General features: G+C 40.9%; 1 protein-coding gene across 2 annotated transcripts in view; it reads left to right on the top strand.

The window, feature by feature from the left end:
• CORO2A (coronin 2A) overlaps positions 1–23,657 on the top strand; it is a 215,368-nt gene that overhangs the window by 172,306 nt on the left and 19,405 nt on the right. For both annotated transcript variants that reach the window (XM_073591256.1, XM_073591254.1), the window contains exons 6-10: positions 1,215–1,331; positions 13,193–13,297; positions 13,393–13,489; positions 15,587–15,699; positions 21,720–21,810. In XM_073591256.1, coding sequence (XP_073447357.1) covers positions 1,215–1,331; positions 13,193–13,297; positions 13,393–13,489; positions 15,587–15,699; positions 21,720–21,810 — 523 coding nt within the window. The remainder of the gene's footprint in view (positions 1–1,214; positions 1,332–13,192; positions 13,298–13,392; positions 13,490–15,586; positions 15,700–21,719; positions 21,811–23,657) is intronic.

The following is a 23,657-nucleotide window of genomic DNA, read 5'->3' as shown; positions in this document are numbered from 1 at the left end:
TTTTGCTGCATTTTTTTCCATAAACAGTTTTTATTTAGATTACAAAGAACAGTGCAGGCATGACAACAATTTTTGCAAAATTCCAAGGCGTATAGATTCATTGTTTACAAATGATTATCAAGCCCTGTAAAAATTCTAATCCCGCAATATGTAACTAATGGGATGCATCAGTAGAACCGTATAAGGTGGCCTAAGGAGCAGGTTCTTAGGAGAGGGGGTGCACTGGGGGGGGGGGGGGGGGGGGAGAAGGATGCAGGGCATAGGGACATGACAAAACCAGTGTCTAGTCTCCAGTATTACCTTACATCTCAAATTAATTTTCTTTTACCTCTAACTGCCAATGAAGTGACAGTTTGAGTTCAGAAGCCATGGGTTTGGAAGCGCTGAGTTGTTTTGACGCGAGTCCAGCATGCCCATGTTTTTGTGTTTTGTGAATTTTTGGATTCGCTCTCGAGATATGTGAACTAGCTCTTCCATTTCCTCTTTTCTGGAAATCTTGAAACCGTTCTCTAATGGTTGGAGTGTGTGTGGATCGCCAATGTATTGGAATGCATAGTCTCGCTGCATTTACCATGGCCATCGATTTATTATATTCTTTTTTAGTTAGAAACGTTTGGTGTAAGAGGTACTGTGCCGGAGAGTAATCAAGGGCATACGTAGTGCCCTGTATAAAGAGTTCATGTACTTCCCTCAAGAATGGTTGAAGGGAATCACAGTCCCACCAGATGTGAAGCATGGTTCCCTTTGCTTTTCCACATCTCCAGCATGTATCTAAGATAGATGGGGAGAATTTACTGCGTTTTTAGCTCGTTCTTTCATGTGGCATAACGTGTTTGCTTCCGAGTTTGGGGTGCCATTAACAACTGCTAATGATGTCAGCTGTTCAGCTGCTTCCTTTGTTTTACTGGCTTCTGTGTTCTAAATTGGCATACTAGGAAGCCTTGAAGGTTTCTATGGAACATAGCAAGGGCTAAGGTAAGGCCTTGTTATTTTTCTGCAATCATGGTACATTAATGATAAATTGGTACATAGGGGAGCTGGATTTTAGAAAAAAAGGTGAACTTACCCTTTAAGCTAATAAAAAGTGATGCCATACTTTTTAAAACCCAATAGCTGATTATGATATTTGTATCTGTGTTTAGGTGCTTAAACAGCTTTAATTTACAGTTGCTTTAGTATTTTTCATTTTAAAATATCCATTTTTTTTGTTACAGGAATCTGATGGCAAAACTCATAGAGCCAGTAAAGTTTTGTTTCTAGGAAACATGAAAAAAGTTATATCTACTGGAGCATCTCGATGGAACAATAGACAAGTTGCCCTTTGGGATCAAGTATGTAAAATATACTACTGCATAGAGATAATACGGCCAACAGGAAGTAGTTTGGTTAATGAAGCAGCTCTTTACAAAGTTATCGGGATAGACTACATAGCATATATTCTTATTGGTGTATATATGTGTGCCTCTAAACTCACGTACAAGCGTACATTGCTTCCTCAAATGATCCTGTTGATCCGTTTATAAGAAGCAGTGTTGACCTAAAAACTATCCAGGGCCAATGGTTCTAGTGAAATCAAGGACCCCCACTGTTTTCATTACTTGGAATTTTATATTGACCTCCCTGACAGTAATTTAGCATGCGTTTTAATCAAGTTTTCGTTTGGCTTATTCTGGATCATCACTGTTAAAATAATGCTTTGTTGAATTTTAAGCTTATTTTCATACTTGAACTCCAGAATAAGCAAATATTGTCCCTGTCTGTTTGAAAGGGCCATGTATATTACTTGAATCTCAGGGCGCTTCATGTACAGTATTTCTTCCATGTCTGTGCAGTAATCCAGCATAAAACTTTTTGTTTTTGTGCAGGAGCTTCCTCTCTCTTTAAACAGCATGACTGGTCTTGTATTTTTACTCCTCCCCTCTGTAGTTTTCTGCAGGCAGCCTGTAGTAGGTGGAGCCTAATGCGTCCTTACCACAGCTCTGCTTTCTGCACTAGCTAAATACAATGCAGTGATGATGTCACCACCGCGTTTACAAGTTGATTAACTGATTTTGTACAGGCATTTGATGCATATAAAGAAGATTTATATCATTCGTGACTCTCAAGGAATACAAATTAAGTTTTTGTGCCTGTAGTTTGGCTTTGAGGCCTGTACTAAGATAGATTATAGTACTATTCATTTATGTTTTCACTTGAGTGCAATAAAATGTAAAAAGCGCTATAGAGCAAACCTTGGTCCACTCTTAAGCCTAGTACACACTATGAGTTTAGTACAGCGATCTGCCCCACTGAGCTGTTGCATACACACGGGCCAAATTTCGGCCAGATTTTATTGAACCGGCTGATGTCTCCCGACATTCGGCCTGTGTGTGTGCGGGGCTTAAGTTTTGCATACCCCTAAAAGTCTATAAGAATGCAAAAGCCACTTGAAACAGGTCAAATACAGATATAAAGGTGGCCAGCTGCAGGTCAGATGTACATGGTAATGAATTTCAAAAGATCACAGAAGCATCCCAAACTGATGTCATAGACACAAGCTTAAAGTGTTTGTTAAGCCACTAACTGATCTTTATATCATCCCCTCTGTCACATAAAAAGCTGTATCCTAGTGCCTGTGCTTTATTTAAAAAAAAACAAAACTGATTTCTACCTATTTTACCAGTGTCTTCCAGCGATCACATGACTCCAGGCTCTCAGCTCTCCGTGTGTGATATCTCCAGTGGACGGGGCCGAGATTCCCCTGCTGACATCAGCCAGGGAGGCAGGGAGGAGAGGAGCAGAGAGCCTGGAGTCATGTGATCGCTGGAAGACACTGTTAAAACAGGTGGAAATCTGCTTTTTTTTTTTTTTTTTTTTTTATATAAAGCACAAGCACTAGGACACAGCTTTTTATGTGACAGAGGGGATGATATAATGATCAGTTAGTTTTGAAGCAGTGGGGAGAGGAGCAGATCCGCACTAGTGAGAGCTGACAGGCGGGGGGGGGGGGGGGGACAGAGGAGACAAAGGGAGAGCTTCAGATAGCTGCAGATGACGGAGGCACGTACACTGAATGCGATGTTACGGCTCAGCAGCCCTGATATGTCGTGGTCAGTTTACAGGGGGAGGGTAGAACCTGGCAGGATCAGCCAGGTATTTTAGGTGATACAGGAGAAGTATGGGTTTGGGGGTTATTGCAGTTTTGTACTTACCTAGGTGGAAGGAGTCCGATGCTGCATCTGTCCCCCGGCATCTCTGCACTGTGAACCGAGCCACCGAACACCGCTGATGGCTCGGTTCTCTTGGCTCCCCGAGCAGAGAGCTGCTGCCTGTCAAGTCAGCAGCTCTCCTGCTCTGCTCCTCCATGCTCACTGGAGCGCTAAGCTGTGGAGGGGCTGGGAGTGGCCATCTCAGCAGCTCGCCTAGAGGCTGAGACGGCTATCAGTCCAGGCACCTGGCGGATTCAGACTCCCAGACTTTATTGTCGTGATAATGCGGTGCCTGGACTGATATTGGTGACGTCAGCAGAGAGTGGACTTCAGTCCGCTCTCTGCTGAAAACGGGTCACAGGAGTGCAAAATGTATTGCACTCCTGTGACCCATAGGAGAAGTCCAGCCAAACGAGCTCAGGCTGGACTTCTCCTTTTAAGGGAAGAGGATCCATTTTTTTTTAGGGGGTGGGGGTTAACAAACACTTTAAAGCCTGTTGACACAGGCCCTCACTCAGCTGCAGTGTGCCCCCTGATGGAAGACTAAGGACCTTTTGTAAATGGGCTTTGGTGGGCAAATGCAGAGTATATTTGATGTCCGTTTGAGATGCTTCTAAGGTCATTAAGAATTCATTGTAGGTGCAGTTGACCTGCATTTTGTTCTGCTTCAGCTGCTTTTGCTTTCTATAGACTTGTATGGGAAGAGAAGCAGTTCTGAAGCAAATGTAAGCCTGTCAACTGATCCTAAGGCTGGGTTCACACTGCTGTATGGAGCAGCTCACAGCAGGGGTCTGGTGTGCCCTGTTCACCATTTCAGGTCCGATTTTGGTCCAAATTTTTGTCTGAATTCAGACCTGAAACGGAATTCTGACATGAAACGGACCAGAAGACACACAAGACTCCTGTGTAATTCACACCGGAGCCACTCCGGAGATGTGTAAATCGGCTCCATTGAGAACTAGGCACACTCTCCTGACATGCTACACGCAGTGCATTTTTTATACAATTTGCTATGTTCCAGTACAGTTCTGTGCAGATAAAATGCAGCACGCTCTACTTTATTTTCTGCACCGGAAACTGACCAGAAACTGACTGGAACTGACTGCACTGGTGTGAACTAGAGCCATTGGAATACATGGAAAACACTGTGCATGCATTTTTAGTGCAGAAAAAAACGCACAGAACTGCATCTGGTGTGAACTAGCACTTAGTGTATGTAAGCTCTAAAAATGTAAACCCTTCACTTGTTTGCCCTCTTTTCGTCTGTTAAATATGCTATTGAAAGCATTTTGGTATCTGTTTCATAAGTTCAAGAAATACCTTGATCTTTTCAGAAATTTGGTGCTGGCCTGTGTTCTCTGGCTGTGTTATCTCAGAAAACTTTTAGCCCTCCCTGTTCTTATTTTGTTCTAGAAGTCAGTTGGTCTCTATGCTGTGGATAAGAACACAGTGGGAGTGGTTCGGTAGTTTAGGAAAAGACAATGGACAGGGCTGACTCAGACCACTCAGTCCACAAAAAGCTGTGCTTTGTCAGCCCACAATAGGAAAGTAAGGTGGATGCATTTTTGGCAGATCAGATTTTATCTTTCTGTTCTTGCAGGACCTTTTAAATGGATGGATAAAACATGATGAAGTGTGCAGGTAATGCAGAGAGATACTGCATATGTGTTTGCTATTTTGCCTTTACATACTTTTTAAAGATCCCCAGCCCCAGGTGCTTTCTGTACTTTACCACATCATTCCCTATACCAGGGATATGCAATTAGCGGACCTCCAGCTGTTGCAAAACTAGAAGTCCCATCATGCCTCTGCCTCTGGGTGTCATGCTTGTGGCTGTCAGAGCCTTGCTATGCCTCATAGGATTTGTAGTTCTACAACAGCTGGAGGTCTGCTAATTGCATATCCCTGCCCTATACTCTGACTGGTCAAACTCCTGCCTCAGACCATTTGTGAACTAAGAGACAGACTTTTTTTCTTTTCCTGTCTTTCTTGTAACACTAATCTTCAGCTGTGCCTTGTGTAGTAAAGGCAGGTGCAGACAAACCGCATTAGTCACACATAGGGCTTGTGCAGACAATCTTCAGACTCTGAAGAGAGTCCAATGCTATATGCTTTCAAGTACTTCTGTGTTACCTGGGTTAGTTGCTTTGATTTTCAGATGCTGAAAGATTTGCACTGAGCTTTGTCAGTTGCAGTAAGCAGCTTACTTGAGTCATATTGAGCTGCTTTAAAGTGGTTGTAAAGGTAGGTTCTTTTTACCTGAATGCATTCAGGTAAAAAACCTTTTATATGTTTGTTTACTTTTTTAATTCATTTTTTATTGAATTTTACAGAAATGTTCACACTCATTCACATTAAATCTTTAAATACAATCCTAATATCTTATGACCAATAAAAACTAACAATTATTGCTACTGCTCCACACAATCGAAAAAAAAAAAGATCACCTGACAACATCTAGTGTCCGTATTGTCTCTCCATATGGAGAGAACCCCCTTACATTCATTCACAAAAAATAAGTCAGACTCCTGACTATCTGTCTGGACAGTGCTGATTGGCCCTGTGCTGATCACATGCACCCTCCCAGGAAAAAAAAAACTTTCTAGTGATGCACATTAAACTGAGCATGTGCGGAGTGACTCCAAAGGCTCTGTCTTATCTGATGGTAAGGGGACAGTGGAAGAAGGGGAGGATCAGAGAAGACTGGATCAAACAGCCTTTTTACACAATGCAGAGGATTAACCCCTTAGGTGAGTATAACAAGCATGCTTTATTGCATATACAGACCGATTTTACTGTTGTGGGTTTAGTAACACTTTAAGAACAAATCTACAGAATCACGTTGGTAACCCAGGGACTGCCTTTATAGCGTAGAAATGATGATTTAGGCCTCATGTACACATGGTATTAGAAAAAAAGGAGCTGCAAAGCCATGTAATGTCACAAGGGGCTGTAAAGGTGGCCACGCCCTATGGCTATATAAAAACCAAGAGAGAGCAGAGCTGGCACAATGATGTGAGACAGCGTCAGAGGAGGACCGGGTCGGCGGTAGGGAAGACAGCAGCGGCAGGGAGGAGACCAGAGAAAGATTTTTAATAAAGAACTATGTACCTCATTCTCCTTCACTTAAGGGGGGGCCCGGGATCTGGGGCCACCTTGTTAAAGGGAGCTCCATATTCCGATAAGCCCCCTGCCCGCAGACCCCCATAACCACCACCCAGGGTTGCCGGGAAGAGGCCCTTGTCCCCATGAACATGGGGACAAGGTGCTTTGGGATGGGGGGGCACAGAGCCCCCCCGCCCCAAAACACCCACACCCCCATGTTGGGGGCGTGTGGCCTGGTATGGTCCAGGAGGGAGGGGGGTGCTCATAGAATCTGGTAGGGATTTGGGGGAGTCCCCACTCCATTTTTGGCGTGGGGGGGGGGGTGATGACCCCAAGCCATTTTTTCTTTTAAATTTCAGCCTCAAGTTCCTCAGAGCACAAGTCGGATCATCATCAAATCAATGGGCTGAAAGTTGGATCGGTTAAGACGGCTCTCATAGGGAACCATTGCTTTTGACATGTCAAAAAAGCCCCACCTAACGCTGTATCTTAACGTTTACACGCATTTACAAGTAGTTACAAGCATTTGACCTTTGAAATGCCGGTAAACTACAGCTCTGAATGCGATTTATCTGCTTTCAAAAAAGTCAGTAAACTCAACTGCCTCTAAACTATTATAAACAACTGAGTGTACATGTACAGATAAGATCACATTGAGGAGAGTTCAGGGGCTGCTGAAAAAAATGCCCAACTGCTCCTAGTGCTGGTTTACACTGCAGCGTTGTCCGAGATCGGATGTGATTCGCACCACACTGCAAATCACATGCGATCTATGTGCAATGCGATTTCAGCCATACAGATAGTATGGCTGAATTTGCATCGCATTCGGACCAAACTTGCACAGGACCCTTTTTTTGGTCCGCAGCAAAATTGGATGGCATGCCATCTGATTCCTGTCCGAATTTGCAGATCACACTGCGATATACGAACTGATTTGGGGGTGTCATTAACTTTTAATTGACACACTCAGCGGTTCGCATAGGGCAGATTGAACTGATGCCGGGGGACATGCGATGCGGGAACCCGCAGTGGATTCGCAGGGTTCCCGCATCACAGCAGTGTGAACCGGCACTAAATGTGAGTTTAGCAGCTGCAGTGTACATGAAGCCGCTCCCAGATGATAACCCTTAAAAGTTTAAACTTGGGCAATGTTTCCACAGTCCCCCTTGTTTGAAATGTCCTTGCTTATGACAGTGAATGAAGAGAGAACAAAGAGAAAAATGAATTCTCATGCTGACATGCAAATATTCCTTTTTTATTATTCAGGCTTATTTGGTTCTTTGTATTATTTGCATACTGTTCATGCACAAGAAACAGAAATAAATCAACCTTGTGTATTGAAAATGTGCTTCACTCATGCTTAGACCAAGATCATTTCCTCTGGGTGCACCTGCATCTTTTATGGGACCAATGACATAAAGTGTACAGTACATAGAGAAAATTTTACTGCATAATGACTAGTGCATACAGGACTGGATACGTGGATTTTGCCTTTGGCCGCCCTAGGAAAATGAGGTTTAGGCAGGCTGCTCATATTTCTTTTGTAGGCCTTCAGTAAAATAATTAAGGCCCCGTTCACACCTGAGCGTTCTGTTGCCTGAAGCAAAATGCCTGTTGCTCAAAAAAGTACATGAGCTTCTTGTTGGCAGATTGGGCCCATAGACTTCAATGGGAATGCCTAAAAAGGGAGGACAGCGTTTTACAATCATTTTGTCATTTGTTTTCTGCTCAAACAGCAGCTCTCCATCCCTAATCTACTCCACCTCTACTACTCAAAAGGGCCCTCTAGTGGCCAAATTTATATATGGCAAACTGAACATTTTATTGTATAAGTTATCATATAGGCAAAGTGACTTCAGAGACTGAGCTAAGCAGAAGTGTCTAGTGTAGTGTTTCTGAACCTTTTTTCAGTCAGGGCACCCTTTAAAATCCTGCATTCTCGAGGCATCCCATTCTAAAATGTAAGAAACTGAGCTTAATAGTTTTACATAACACAGGAACATCCACACATGTAGGACAACCAACACTGGAGGTGATTTTATTCTTACAAAGCATTATACTTTCGCAAACTGCTACTGACTAGTATCCCAGTACATCTTTCTTCCTCACTCAGCTTTAGTGGCTCCAGTGCTTATAGAGAGGGGCAGGGGAGAGGATTCTGTGCCGGAACCCAACATCATTTTTATCAACCGATGACATCATTGGTTGTTAGGATGGCCGTGGCTATATGGTTGTAATGGTGCACAATGAAAACCCGTGGTTTTGTGTAACTAAAAAGCAGGCTTGATTTAACCATTGGCTTGTATACAATTGTTGAGAAAAAGGCTGGTCTAGTGCCTCACAACAAGCAAAACTTTCCTATGTAAAGACAAAAAAAAAAAAAACAAAGTGTGGCAGTAAATCATTTCACGTTTAGAATACTGCTTTTACCTGTTGTGATCATTTATAAAAGCTCTAAAATTTGCTGTTGCACCTCATGAGAAATTTCCAGATTTTTGTTTGTTGCCAAATTGAAACTGTAAATTGGTGGAACGCTCTGTCTATAGCGCTTTTAAAAGATTTATAGAATTTGAACCTCACTTCTTGGAAACAGTTAGTTTTATATGCATATGAGGACCTCCATCATATTTAGAAAGTTTATGATTTTACTGCCCTGCCTTATACGGTTAGTTTTGTCAGAAAGGTTGACATAACCAGTAAAAAAACATAACCCCTAAGCAAAAACTTTTGTAACTACAAATTACAATTTTGTCTTCATTTTCGACTGATTTCCTAAACCAGACACCCAAAATGCCCTCACACTTCCTAATGAGAACCAATTATGACTAGGCTTATGAATGAATCTGATTATATGGTCTATAACAGATATACCGTATTTGTGAAATATATACAGTACTGTGCAAAAGTTTTAGGCAGGTGTGAAGAAATTCAGTAAAGTAAGAATGATTTTAAAAATATGTATTTTAATTGTTTTATCAATTTACAAAATGCATAGTGAGCGAACAGAAGAAAAATCTATATTTTGGTGTGGCTACCCTTTGGCTTCATACCAACATCAATTCTTACACTTGCACACTTTGTACACATGCATAAAGTCAAGTGTATGGTTAACCAGTTGTACCAAGCAGGTGCTAATTATTATCAATTTCATATGTAAGTTGAAACATAGTCATTAACTGAAACAGAGACAGCTGTGTAGGAGGTATAAAACTGAGTGAGGAACAGCCAAACTCTGCTACTAAGGTGAGGTTGTGGAAGACAGTTTAATGTCACAGGTCATACACCATGGCAAGACTGAGCACACTAGGTAGTTATATTGCATCAGCAAGGTGTCTCCCAGGCAAATATTTCAATGCAGACTGACTCTTCAAAATGTGCTGTTTAAGCCCTTTTGAAGAAGCACAAAGAAATGGGCAACATTGAGGACCGTAGACGCAGTGGTCGGCTAAGGAAACAATGCAGCAGATGAAAGCCACATCATGCTTACTTCCCTTTGACATTGGAAGAGCTCTAGCAGTGCCATCTGCACAGAACTGGAGGAAACCAGTGGGACCCAGGTACACCCTTCTACTGTCCGGCCAGAAGTGGTTTTCATGGAAGAATTGCCACCAAAAATCCATACCTCTGACATGGAAACAAGGTTAAGTGACTCAGCTATGCATGAAAACATAGGAACTGGGGTGCAGAAAAATAGCAGCAGGTGCTCTGGACTGATGAGTCAAAATTCCAAATATTGGACTGTAGCAGGAGGTAGTTTCTTCGTGAAGGGGTAAAGAGCGGTACAAAAAATTAGTGTCTGCAGGCAACAGGGAAGCATGGTGGAGGTTCCTTGCTAGTTTGGGGATGCATTTCTGCAAATGGAATTTGAGATTTGGTCAAGATCAATGGTGTCCTCAGTGCTGAGAAATACTTCATCAATCCATCATCCCATACAGCCAGTGTCATTAAGAACTCTCTTCAGCATAAAGAAGAAAAAGGAGTCCTGAGCCCCCCCCCCAGGGTAATTGTAGACTCACAATTTATGAATGCAGTATACTACAATATTTCCTTTAAGATTTACCAATGGCCCCCTTAAATGCCCTTATGCTAGATGTTCAAGGTCTAAATATCCCACAAAAGCGAACTAAAGTTTTTCGCTCCTTAGCTTCCTCAAAAGCACATGTATGCCTCCAAGAAACCCACTTCGCAGATAAGGCCACCCCTAAATATTTTGGTTCTGCTTATCTCCAATTTTTTACAGCCTCTGCCAAAACTAAACAACGAGGGGTGCTAATAGCCTTTCATCGTACTACACCCTTTTCCCTTCTGACAGAGATCAAAAACCCATAAGGTCGCTATCTTATACTCACGGGATATCTATTCGATTCTCTAATCACAGTGGTATCCTACTATGCTCCTAACAAAACTCCATCCTCGTTCCTCTCCCATTTATTACAGGTAATTGATACTCATAAAACGGGCACGCTTTTAATCTGTGATGATTGGAATCAAGTCCTTTATCCTAAATCCCCAACTCCTATTGCATCTAGTTCTCAATCTCGTACGTTCCAACAACTTCTTCAACAACACTCTTTATTAGATTCTTGGAGTGAAATCATTCCTGCTAGGTGCCAATTTACTTTTTATTCTCATCCCCATAAATCATTTTCCTGTATTGATCACATTTTGATCTCAATAGGCATGACCCCTGAATTCCTTTCTTCATCTATTATCCCTTTTACATGGACTGACCACTGTGCTGTACTTTCAACTTTCACTTCTCTAATACCCAAAACACAAGATTCTACATGGCATATTAAGAACTCAATCCTATCTCATCCATCACACTCCTCTGATCTAGAAATGGCCATAAAAGATTGCCTGGCCAATTATGAGACCCCTGATATATCCCCACTGACCCTATGGGAAGCTCATAAACCTGTTCTCCGTGGGATTTGTATACGCCAAGCCTCATTTCTTAAAAGAGAAAAACGACAACTAAAACAAAAATTAGAATCAGAATTTAATACATGCCACACAATCTTTCAATCCAATCCTACCACTGTGACTAAACTACAGCTTGATAAAGCACGTTTAAACCTTGACCTTTTTTTATCAGAATCTGTAGAAAAAATGGTACGTAAGTCTAAACATAAAATTTATCTTAAAGCGAATAAACCAGACACTCTTTTAGCCCGAGTACTTAAAAAAACAAAATTGCCCCTTTAAACCGATTCGACTGAAATTATCTTATGATACATTTACTAGTAATCCATTAAAGATCCTCCACACCTTTCAAAAACTTCTTATCTCCCTATATAAAAAGGAAGGATCTTTTGATCAAATTTTAGCAGAATCATTTTTTTCACAAATCAAACTTCCTACTATTCCTTTAGCCCAACGCAATTGTCTTGAAGCCCCATTACAGCTATCTAAATTAAATTAGCAATTAACTCTCTTAAACCAAATAAACATCCAGGCCCAGATGGCTTCTCTGCCCTATACTATAAGAAATTCTCTCATATCCTTGCTCCAATGTTAACACACACATTTAATTCTCTTTATCGATCAATCCTTTCGCCCCGAAACATTAAAGGCTATAATTTCAATGATCCCCAAACCTCAGTCAGACGATACATCTTGTTCTAACTGTAGACCCATATCATTACTCAACCCTGACATTAAGTTACTAGCGAAAGTCTTAGCGACCCGCTTAAATAGTGTAATAGGTTCTTTAATAAATAAAGATCAGCAGCAGATAATGTACGCAGGACTACTTTACTAATTCAGGCAGCTAAATCATGGCAAATACCCATCTTTCTCTGATCTTTAGATATTAAAAAACATTTGATAGTTTTGTGGCATTACCTACATTTCGTCCTGCAGCGTTGGGGATTTGGTCCTCATTTTTTAGCTGGGTCTCCTCATTATACAAAAATCCTAAAGCTTATGTTAAATATGCTGGATAATAAAGTCTAAACATTTTTTTACCTTTACTTATTCTCTGTATTAAGGTAAAAATCATCCATTTACTTGTTGTGCCCCCCCCTTCTCTAAACACTTACTGACACCTTCACTGATCCAGTACTTTCTTGTCTGCAGTACTGCTGCTCCCTCTTCCTAGGCTCACAGGACACCCAGAGAGCAGTGGGAGTCATAGGCTGACAGTCAAATCTTGTAAGGAGGGAGCACAGGTGTGGCTAAGCCATGCTTAATGTGTCTATTAAAGCCTAGCTCGGAAGAGCACCCAAACCTATGCTCCAATAGAAGCGGGTTGATAGGTGGGTACTCAGCAGGGGAGAGGAGTCAGAAGCATCAGTGGGGGACTCGAGAAGGAGAGGGTCGGGGCTGCTCTCTGCAAAACCATTGCACAGAGCAAGTAAGCATGACATGTTAGTTATTTTTTAAAAAACCCTTTACAATCAGTTTAACTTTATTTGCCTAACTGCACACAATACTCAGAATGTGACCGTTTTTTGAGGTTGGGCTGTTGGTGGGCAAATCTTGTATTTCTACCCTAACCAGTTCTTTTTAAAGATTGGTGGGAACCATTGTGTGTCTATGCCACTATTGACAGCCATACCGAGCTGAGGATGAGATTGGCCACAAGTTGATTGGAATTAGTTTAATTGTTTCCACATTTGTATAACTTTTAGATATTTAGATAGGACCTTTAAAAATAGTGCTTTTTCCTGTACCGGTTTTTTGTTTTATACCTAAATAAAAACGTTTGTAAACAAAAAAAAAAATAAATAAATAGTGCTTTTGCATAGAGGGGGTAGTTTAAAAAAAAAAAAAAAAATATATATATATATTTTTTTTTTTTTTATTTTTTTTTTTTTTAAATGTTGCGATATGTATAATTTTTTTTCCAGAGAAACATTTACCAAAACTATCCACTCTCCATTTTGACATTTCAGGATGACCTTTCAGTGCCTTTACATCAGGAAGATATGGATGGTTCCTCGGGACTGCTCTTCCCCTTTTTTGACAGTGACACAAATATGGTGTATTTGGTGGGAAAGGTGAGTATTTTTACTATTTCATACAAAGTTTTGAAACAGTTTACAATATGACAACAATGTACTGGCAGTGTCTAACTACCTTATTTATGACCTAGGGAGAAGGGAATATTCGATATTATGAAATCCTTCCCCAGAAGCCTTACTTTCAATACTTGAATGAATACCGTTCCAACTTACCTCAAAAAGGAATTGGTGAGTTTTGAGTTTAAACATTGAAACTTAATTGATCAGAGGAACATTTCATCAGGTGGTTATGGTAACTTTAACCACTTCAATACCAGGCACTTACACCCCCTACCTGCCCAGGCCAATTTTCAGCTTTCAGCACTGTCGCATTTTGAATGACAATTGCGCGGTCATGCTACACTGTACCCAAACAATTTTTTTTATCATTATGTTACCACAAATAGAGCTTTCTTTTGGTGGTATTTGATCACTGCTCAAGTTTTTATTTTTTGCGCAACAAATAAAGAAAATTTTGAAAAAAAAAAAGTTTTTCTTTGTTTGTGTAATAAGATATGTAGCGCTACCTCAGTCTCGGTGTGAAAAAATAAAAAGGATGGTATAAAACCTAAATAAAATGTCAAAATATTCAATGAAGATATGTGCAAAAATGATATGTAAATATAACAACAAAGTGCAGTGTGCACACAATGAGAAAAAAAATATACACAATGTTATGCAGCAAATAAATGGAAACAATCAGTGTGAACAATGTCACATGATATAGTAAGTGTCCAATCAAATATGAACATCTAGCGTGCACTGACATCAAATGAAATAATAATACATGTGAAAGAAATAAAGTGCAATTCAAAAACATGCAATGCGATTTCCAATGCGACTCCCAAAGAAGAAATTCTTACAAAGTGCAGTGTGCATACAATGAAACGATATTATGCAGGCAAGCAAATGAAAACAAATAATGTCAGTATTGCCATGTAGTATACTTTGTGTCCAATCAACTGTGAACTGGTAGCATAAAATAGCATCAAACAAAATAAAGGTGAAAATATAAAGTGCAGTCCAAAACCATGCAATGCGACTCCCAATGTCAGCGGGAGGAAATCTTCTAAAATTGGGAAAAGTGCAAGTGCAGTGGCAGCAAATGTCCATAAACAATTCATCCAATCTTGTTGCAATGTGCGGTGACCATTTCCCCCAGCCTCTCACCTGTAGTGGTGGCCCCCAGTGGGCCGAATCAAGCTTAAACCCACAGGTAGGCAGCAATGTATACACAGGATAGGCTTCCAGAATCGGCTTCCAATCGTGGTCCCAGCTCCCGGGGGACTATAGGTTGGTAAAGGAAGAAATGTCGCTCTCCCACACTCAGCCGGTGTTCTCAGATAAATAGTGAAAGGAAAAAAATGGGCTCCATAGTGCAGTAAGTTAAAAATAATTTTAATAAAACACGCTGTAGTGACTTGCATAAAATAAAGAGCAATCAGCGATGAAAGTACAGGCTTCCGGGTTCGGCCGTACCCTGGAAGCAGCGGCACCTAGCTCCTCCCTCCCTGACGCGTTGTGTCACACCACACGTGACTTTATCAAAGGTATCCTTTTGATAACAGTGGTCCCAAAAATGTGTCAAAAATGTCCGATGAGGCCGCCATAATGTCATAATGTCGCAGTCATGATAAAAATCGCTGGTAGCTGCCATTTAAAAAAAATAAATATTAATAAAAATGCCATAAAACTATCCCCTATTTTGTTAACGCTATAACTTTTGCGCAAACCGATCAATAATCGCTTATCGCGATTTTTTTTTTTTTTTTTTTTACCAAAAATATGTAGAATACGTATCAGCCTAAACTGAGGAAAGAAATAGTTTTTTATATATATTTTTGGGGGATATTTATTATAGCACAAAGTAAAAAATAATGCGTTTTTTTCAAAATTGTCGCTCTTTTTTTGTTTATAGTGCAAAAAATAAAAACCGCAGGGGTGATCAAATACCACCAAAAGAAAGCTCTATTTGTGGGAAAAAAAGGACGTCAATGTTGTTTGGGAGTCACACGGCCGCGCAATTGTCAGTTAAAGTGACGCAATGCCAAATCGCAAAAAGTGCTCTGGTCAGGAAGGGGGTAAATTCTTCTGGGGCTGAAGTGGTTAATAATCTGTAATGATTTAAATGCATAATTCATTTCAGAATAGCTGTAAAGGTAATTTAAATGTAGATTATTCAAGAAACAAGACTTGCCAAACAGGAAGAAAGTATAATTCATTATGCAGCAGGATGGCAAGTATGAATGTAAAAATTTGAACATGTAAAATGTTTTTTTCTCCCAGGTACTTTGCCAAAGAGGGGTCTTGACGTATCCACCTGTGAAGTGTTTAGATTCTACAGACTGATTACTGTAAAAGGACTGATCGAGCCGGTTTCAATGATTGTGCCTAGACGGGTAAGATATACTTTGTATTCACCAAAATTTACTGCAGCAGAACAAAATATATGGGGGATGTGCAGCAGAGAAAAAAAAATCACTGTGATGACTTGGCAGCTCCCATATCAAAGAACAGGGTTGGGTATAATTGTAAGCATATTGCAACCAGTGTTGGGCGAACGGTTTGGCCCGAGTACAAGTTTGACTGTTTGCCCCGATTGGGCAACACCCCAACTTGCATGGTGTTTGGCGGATGTTCGCCCAAAGCTTTGCCCAATCAAGGTGCCGTAAAAGCTGGTTGTTAAGGAGCGCAGCTGCGAAACCAGGAACGGGGTCCTTAACAACCAATGAGTTATCAGCTGTCAATGGGCTTCCCTGCTGACAGCTGTATAAATAAAAAAATAATAATTTGCTGGTGAAAATAGTAAAAAAAAAATCGGCGTGTGGGTTCCCCTCAATATCCATACCAGACCCTTATCCGAGCATGCAGCCTGGCAGGTTAGTAATGGGGGGGGGGGGGGGGGGCAGCAATCGCCTCTCCCCCCCCTCTTGAACCATACCAGGCCATATGCCCGCCCTCAACATGGGGGGTGGGTACTTTGGGGCAGGGGGCTATACATGCTATTGGTTTCAAAACCTATTACTTATAGATACACTTAATAAGATGTAAAGTTGTATTGCTACTGAGCAGAGGACCCTAATTTGAAACTGTAGCAATATTTTTTTTCTTTGTAGATGGTAGGGTAGGGAAGATTCTGGTCATTTGTTGAGTCCAAAATGAAGGGAAAGCTCATGTTCATGCAGTTGTCATATAGACATGTCCCCACTGGGAGATCTCTCAACTTATTTTTTTGATCATAGCTGTCAGTGGAGGAATTCCTCCTAAATTTTGGTCCAGCCAAACAGATTGAAAAAAAAATCTGACAGAAATTCTAATCCTTTTCCACACTACCCTATAAAAATTCCTGAGTTTAAATTAAAAGTAACAAATTATGCAAGCCGCTTTTTTTGGGAAAAAGTTTCATGCCCAAAGGCTGGCTACAGAGGGCTGGCTGCAGTATTTAAAAAAAAAAAAAATTCTCACTTTCTAAAGTGGGCGGTATTGTAGTTCATTAGAGCACTAGGTCTACAGCATGGTATGATTGTCAGAAGATACATTTCTCTGCTGTATTCTTCCTGTCTTTGCACACGCACTTTGGACATTTTTGCTGTAATTTTAGGTTTTTTGGGGGGACTTTTCCTTTTTTTTCTGTTAGTGTCTTTTAGATACTGATTATAACAATACATTGCCTCTCATGGCTTGTTGATGTGTTAGCTGTATATTTAAGCACAGACTGACTGCGTATTGTTTTCTATTATTATTATTATTAGAATTTTTATCCTTGATTTTGTTTTTTGGGGATAGGATTTTGTTTTTTGCAAACACCTATATACACAGGAGTTGTGTTTTAGAGCACTACACTATTTATTTTTATGTTTGAATTGCTTAGTTGCAGTATTTAATAAAGTTTATAATAAAAAGGAAAAAAAGAATGCATTTCTCCTGGAACACTAGAACAAACAGTGCTCAGTATCATGTAATTTCAATCCATTAGGGATAATGCATTTTGCTGGGTCAGTTTCTTGATGTTTTTCTAATTTTTTTTTTTTTAGGAGAAATTTCCTTTTTTTTTTTTTTTCTTCAGTTTTAGGCCTCTTGCACACAGTACTGATGTTTGTGCATCTGCTTTCTAGAACATAATTGCAGACATTTGTTTTGAGCGTATTTGTGTGCAAATTTGCGCATATATGTGCATTCACGCGCACAGTACATTTCTAGGGAAAATTAAATATTTATGCTCATATGTGCGTATTTGCTTGCATTTGCGCATATCGGCACAAAATACACAGATTTTTCTATTTATTTTTTTTTACTCAAGAATACACAGCGCTTGTTGAAACACCTGTGTGTACAGGCATATTGTAAAGAATGGGCTGCATTCTTGATCAGTAAAAATAAAACACTGTACTGAACTTTTTCAAGCTGCAGTGTGCAAGAGGCCTTACAGCTATATAAATGGAAGTAAAAACGCAGTATACAGCAAATACCAACAAAGTTTAAAGTGTCAAGTCAGGAACTGGAAAGTGTGGGAAAGGATTAAACTCCTGTCTGAATTCTACTGCTATGTGTGTGACTCCATTGAAGATTTTATCAGACAGGAAGTGATGATTTTGGCAAGAACTAATAATGCATCGGTAATGTCTATAGGTACAATTGGTTAAGACCTACCTTGCAGCTTTTTCCCCCAGGTTCAGTGCTACCTGGGACACTGTCTACAGGGTTTTTTTAATGTTCTCCATGTGGGTTTGCTCCTACAATCTGAAAACTTACTGGTAGGTTAACTTGCCTTCTCTTAAGTTTGTATTAGTGTGTTAAGTATGTTGAATTGTAATCTCCTTTGGGGGACAGGGACTGAGGTGAATGGTTACATGTATTCTGTAAAGTGCTAACAAAATGATATCTGTGCTGTTTAAATATAAAGAATATATCAAACTGTATACTTTCAATCTGTCAAGTGTATACCTTTCATTTGTTTCAGCAATATATACACTATTCAGCCAGAACTAAGGATAAGCTCCGGTGTGTTCGCATGCTGTACGTGCCGAGCCTGCCAGGAAGTCGACAATGCGATGCGCTAATCATAGGCAGTGAGACATTTCCCGATCTCTGCAGCGGCACATCAGGAAATGTCTCACTGCTTGTGATTAGTGCTGTGCAGTGCCGCGTTCCTGGTGGGCTCGGCACGTGCAGCATTCGAACACGCCGGAGCTCATCCTTATCCAGAACATTATGACCAATAACAGATTAAAGCGTTTGTTAACCTAAAAAAATTAAAAAAAAGACCCTGTTCCTTTAAAGCATGTTATACAGCACAGTACTTGTGCTGTGTCATTTGGCCCCCTGTAACACCTAAAAAACCTGGCTGATCATGCCAGTTTTTGCCCTCCCCCTGTAAACTGACCACGGTGTATCATGGCTGCTGAGCCCTGACACTGGTCAGTTTACATGCTTCTGTTATCCACGGCCCTGCTCTCTGTCCTCTCTTCCCTGTCTGTGAGCTCCGTGTCCGCCCCCTCCCCTTCTTCTGCTCAAATTAGGGTACAATTTACATTATCCTCTTGGTTAATGAATCTAATGTCCCCCTGTGACTGTGCTTTATAGAAAACGCAGCTATAAACCTTGTTAATAGAGTGCAGATCAATGATCACATGACCCGCCGTCTTTCTCCTCTCTTGCATGACAGCTGCAGCGGGCGGGGCCGCCTCACTCCTTCTCCCCTCCTGAAGGCGATCTGCTAATCACTGGTGCAATGCTTTCCAGGCCCTACAAAAAAAAAAAATTAAATTGCACATTAGTGAACTTTTTCTTTAAGCTTTGACAATAAAACCTAGAAGCTGATTGATTACTATGCACAACTGCACCAGATTCTGTGTGCTCCAGTTTTCGTAAAATTCCCCCAGTGTGTGCAATAGGCAGTTGACAGGAGCGGTGATTGAGAATCTGAAAAGATAGACCTAAACTGGCTCAAAGTTTCTGCATTAGAAGTACTTTAGTTCTCTTCATCTGCAAGTGCATTTGTCTAGTTGGATGGAGTTCAGGTATATATATATTTTTTTCTATAATTTGTCACAAATTGTTGCTTAACTACTTCCAGACCACCCACCACAAAAAAAAAAGAACGTACCTGTACATTGTTCACACCTCCTGGTCCGCCGGCCACCTGCGATCTTTAGGGGGAATGTAAACAAGGCAGACTGTCGTTCTATCACAGAGGAAGAGAGAGAGATCTGTGATTCCTACCAATCAGGAACACCAATCTCTCTCTTCATTTAGTGTCAGCATCCCCCACACAGTAAGCCTCGGTTCACACCAGAGGCGGCACAACTTGCAGGTCGCCTCACCGAGGCGACCTGCACACGACTGCCCGGGCGACTTGCAAAACGACTTCTGTATAGAAGTCTATGCAAGTCGCCCCAAGTCGCCCCCAAAGTCGTACAGGAACCTTGCGTCGCTCCCCTTAGAACGGTTCCATAGCACAGAACGGGAGGCGACTTGTCAGGCGACTAGGTCGCCTGACAAGTCGTCCCTGTGTGAACCGAGCCTTAGGAAGCACACATAGGAAACACATTTAACCCTTTGATTGCCCCTGATGTTAACCCCTTCCCTGCTAGTGTCATACATACAGTGTCAGTGCATTTTTTTTTTTTTTTTAGCACTGATCACTGTATTGGTGTCACTTGTCCCCAAAAGTGTCACTTAGTGTCCAATTTGTCTGCCACAATGTTGCAGTCCTGCTAAAAATCACTGATCGCCATTATTACTAGAAAAAAATTTTGAAAAATTAAAAAGTCCCTAAATCTATCCAATAGTTTGTAGACGCAATAACCTTTGCGCAAAACAATCAATATATGCTAATTGGGATTTTTTTTACCAAAAATATGTAGCAGAATACAAATTGGCCTAAATCGATTGAAGAAATTTAGATTTTTTTACATAATTTTTATTGGATATGTTTTCTAGCAGAATGGGAAAAATATAGTTTTTTTTTTTTTTCAAAATTGTTACTCTTTTTTGTTTATAGCACAAAAAATAAAAAACACAGAGGCGATCAAAAACCACCAAAAGAAAGCTCTATTTGTGGGGGAAAAAGGACATCAATTTTGTTTTGGGTACAACGTCGCACGTCCGCGCAATTGTCAGTTGAAATAACGCAGTCCCGTATGGCAAAAAATAGCCTGGTCATTAAGAGGGTAAATGTTAATGTATTCTTTGCATTCATATAAAAAAAACCTACAGTGTGCAGCAGCCCCCCTAATACTTACCTGGGTCCAGCTATGTTGATCCAACGATGTTGCACGAGAGTCTCGGCTGTCCAAGACTCCCCCCCCCCCCCCATTGGCTAAGACAGCAAGTCTGTGAGCTCCGTGGGTTCCGTGTCTGAATGAACACGCAGAGCAGTGGCTTGGCTCGGTTGCCCCCATAGCAAACTGCTTGCTGTGGGGGCACTCGGCAGGAGGGGAGGGGCCAGGGAGAAACGGGGCTTCTCTGTGCAACGCCACTGCACAGAGCAGGTAAGTATAACATGTCTGTTATTTTTAAACAAAAAAACCCAGAGACTTTAATATCACTTTAAATGCTGTTTTCATTGAAAACTGTATGGCTTCTAACCCCCCCCCCCCATCTTTTGAAACACAAGGGGAAAAAAAGTTGCCACATGTATGAAAAATACACATCTGACAAACAATGACAAAACATACTGTGAACAATACATTGGCATTGCGCTATGAGGAACAGTGTAAAAATGTAACTGCTTGAGTTCCAGGTGCTGTATTAAAATGCTTCTGCAATTTTACTAGTCTATTGAATAGCTGCACTCCAGCCCTACACTCATGATCTAAATCGGGGGTTCTCCAAACTTTGGCCCGGTGGCCAGATGCAGCCCTTTGCTTGCCTTTATCAGACTCTTGGATCACTTGTCTTCCACAACAAAACAAAAGTATAATAGATTAGAATAGTTTAAAGTTATACAGAAATTGCTTGTCTCTAAAATGGAAAAAAAAAATACTGTGGCACTTAAGTGGGGAAAAATCTATAGGATTGAAGTGGTAAACAAAACCTGCACACAGTTACCCAACTGTTCTACAGAGGGACCCGTTTGGGAACTGTTGATGACGTGACGTATGGCTGGGTAATGAAGGGCGTGGTGGGAACTTCTCTGCAGTTCATACAATGCTACTGATGTAAGTAAGATTTTCATCTTGTATCATACTGAACATGTGTATGAACATTTTTTATATACAGTTTAATATGTATTATGATTATTTTTAATTAAAATAATATTAGATTGAATTTATTTGTACAATACTGATTATTTTCCCTGCTGTAATGTACTTTAAGTGCATATATGTTCACAATTAGGTACTATGACCATATCAATTGCTTTATAAAAACCTACCAATGCTTTCATTTCAGAGCTCTTTTCCTTTGTGTCTTGTAGTCAGAATCGTACCAGGAGGACATTTACCCAATGACAGCTGGAACACAGCCAGCCCTCACTGCACATGAATGGCTGAGTGGAATTAATAGAGGTCAGACTGGGATATCTTTAAAGGACTTGCCCATGCTGTTATCTCAGCGCTTACTTGATTTCATTTTTTTTTCTTGCTGTAGCCTTTATAAGTGTCTGTGAGAAAAGGTTACTCATCTGAGCATTTATCAGAGAGAATAAAAAACTAAGCAAACGTGTGAAACTGGTCTGAGCTTTAAAACCCAGATGTTAGTCCAATTATACAAAGTATCAGGAGATGGAAGGAAACTTGGTGGCAGGATCTACTTTAAAGAGCAATCATCTTTAATAATTAAATAAATCATGTCTGAAAGATTTCCAGTGAAAGACCTCATTGCTAAATTTATTATTGTTGATTTAAAATGGTGTTCAGCTGCACAAATTATTATTTAGTGGGCTCCAGTGTTTATTTGACTTCAATTATTTTTTGCACAGGTAATGCCGCATACACACGGTCGGACTTTTCGACCGGACTTGTCCGATGGACGCCGACGGACCAAATCCGGCGGACAATCCGATCATGTGTGTGGGCTTCACCGGACCTTCAGCGAACTTTTTCAGTCGCAAATCTGACAGACTTTAGATTTGGAACATGCTTCCAATCTTTACGTTGTAACTCCGCCGGACCCAGAAATCCGCTCGTCTGTATGCTAGTCCGACAGACAAAAACCCACGCTAGGGCAGCTATTGGCTACTGGCTATCAACTTCCTTATTTTAGTCCGGTGTACCTCATCACGTACAAATCCGTCGGACTTTGGTGTGATCGTATGTAGGTAAGTCCGGTCGTTAGAAAGTCTGTTGAAAGTCCGCCAAAAGTCCGTCGAAAGTCTGTCGGACGGGCTGTCGCACTTTTGTAGCTGAAAAGTCCGACCGTGTGTACACGGCATAAGACTTGTTGTGAACTGTGATGATCCAGTGAAGAGAGATTTGCATTTTGCCTTCATAATTTAATCTATTACATTTTTAATTTTCAGTGCATTATCAAGTTGGCAACAAACTGGAATGGCTGTTTGTAGGGAGGAAAAGATCTATAGGTCTACATTTTTTTTGTTTGTAATAAAATGAGAGGAGTACATTCTGTTTCCTTATATCAGAATTGAAGGGGTCTTGTACCCTTTTCATCTTTATGCCCTTTATTGGACATGCACTTTTCATCTGATCTCCTTCTCAAAGTTCCAAATCCTATTTCGCCTTTGTAGAAGTGTACTTCCTTTTTCCTCTTAACAGTACTGCATAAGTTTGATACCACTTATTAGGGTGTTTGTCAAGTCCTTGTGATTATAGCCCGGATTACATAATGGACCTTTCAATGTCCTCTGTGTGTGGTTTCCCTTATAGTTCCCTTTGTTGAGGGCATATTGTGGGAACTGATACTTGGGTTAAGTATGTACTAAGGTTCTTCTGAGGAGGATTGAGAGTGGGGTTTATAGAGATGTGTGAAAAATTATACAAACGGTTTTAGGACTTCATCTTTTCTTCACAGTACTTGAAGGTTCTTGCACAACCGTAACTCTGCACCCATAAAGTGTTTGTAACCCTAAAAAAAAAAAAAAAAAAAGATCCTGTTCCCCTATAGCAGGTTAACCGCTTGCGGACCAGCCGCCGCAGTTTTACTGTGGCAGGTTGGCTGCGCTGCGCGAAATCACGTTATTGTACGTCATCTCGCGAGGTTCGGATAGCAGGCGCACGTACGCCTGACCGCGGGTCCTGCGTATTCGATGTCTGCAGGGATACCCGCGATCGTCTCATGGAGAGGAAAAACGGGGAAATGCTTGTAAACAAGCATTTCCCCGTTCTGCCTAGTGACACTGATCACTAGGTGTGCGGTGATCAGTATTGTCACACATAGCCCACCCCCCCCCCCATAG

The sequence above is a fragment of the Aquarana catesbeiana genome, linkage group LG01 (assembly GCF_042186555.1).
Source record: "Aquarana catesbeiana isolate 2022-GZ linkage group LG01, ASM4218655v1, whole genome shotgun sequence".
In the NCBI taxonomy this organism is placed as follows: domain Eukaryota; kingdom Metazoa; phylum Chordata; class Amphibia; order Anura; family Ranidae; genus Aquarana; species Aquarana catesbeiana.
Note: the sequence above shows the minus strand (reverse complement) of the source record. Positions and strands in the feature narration are given on the sequence as shown.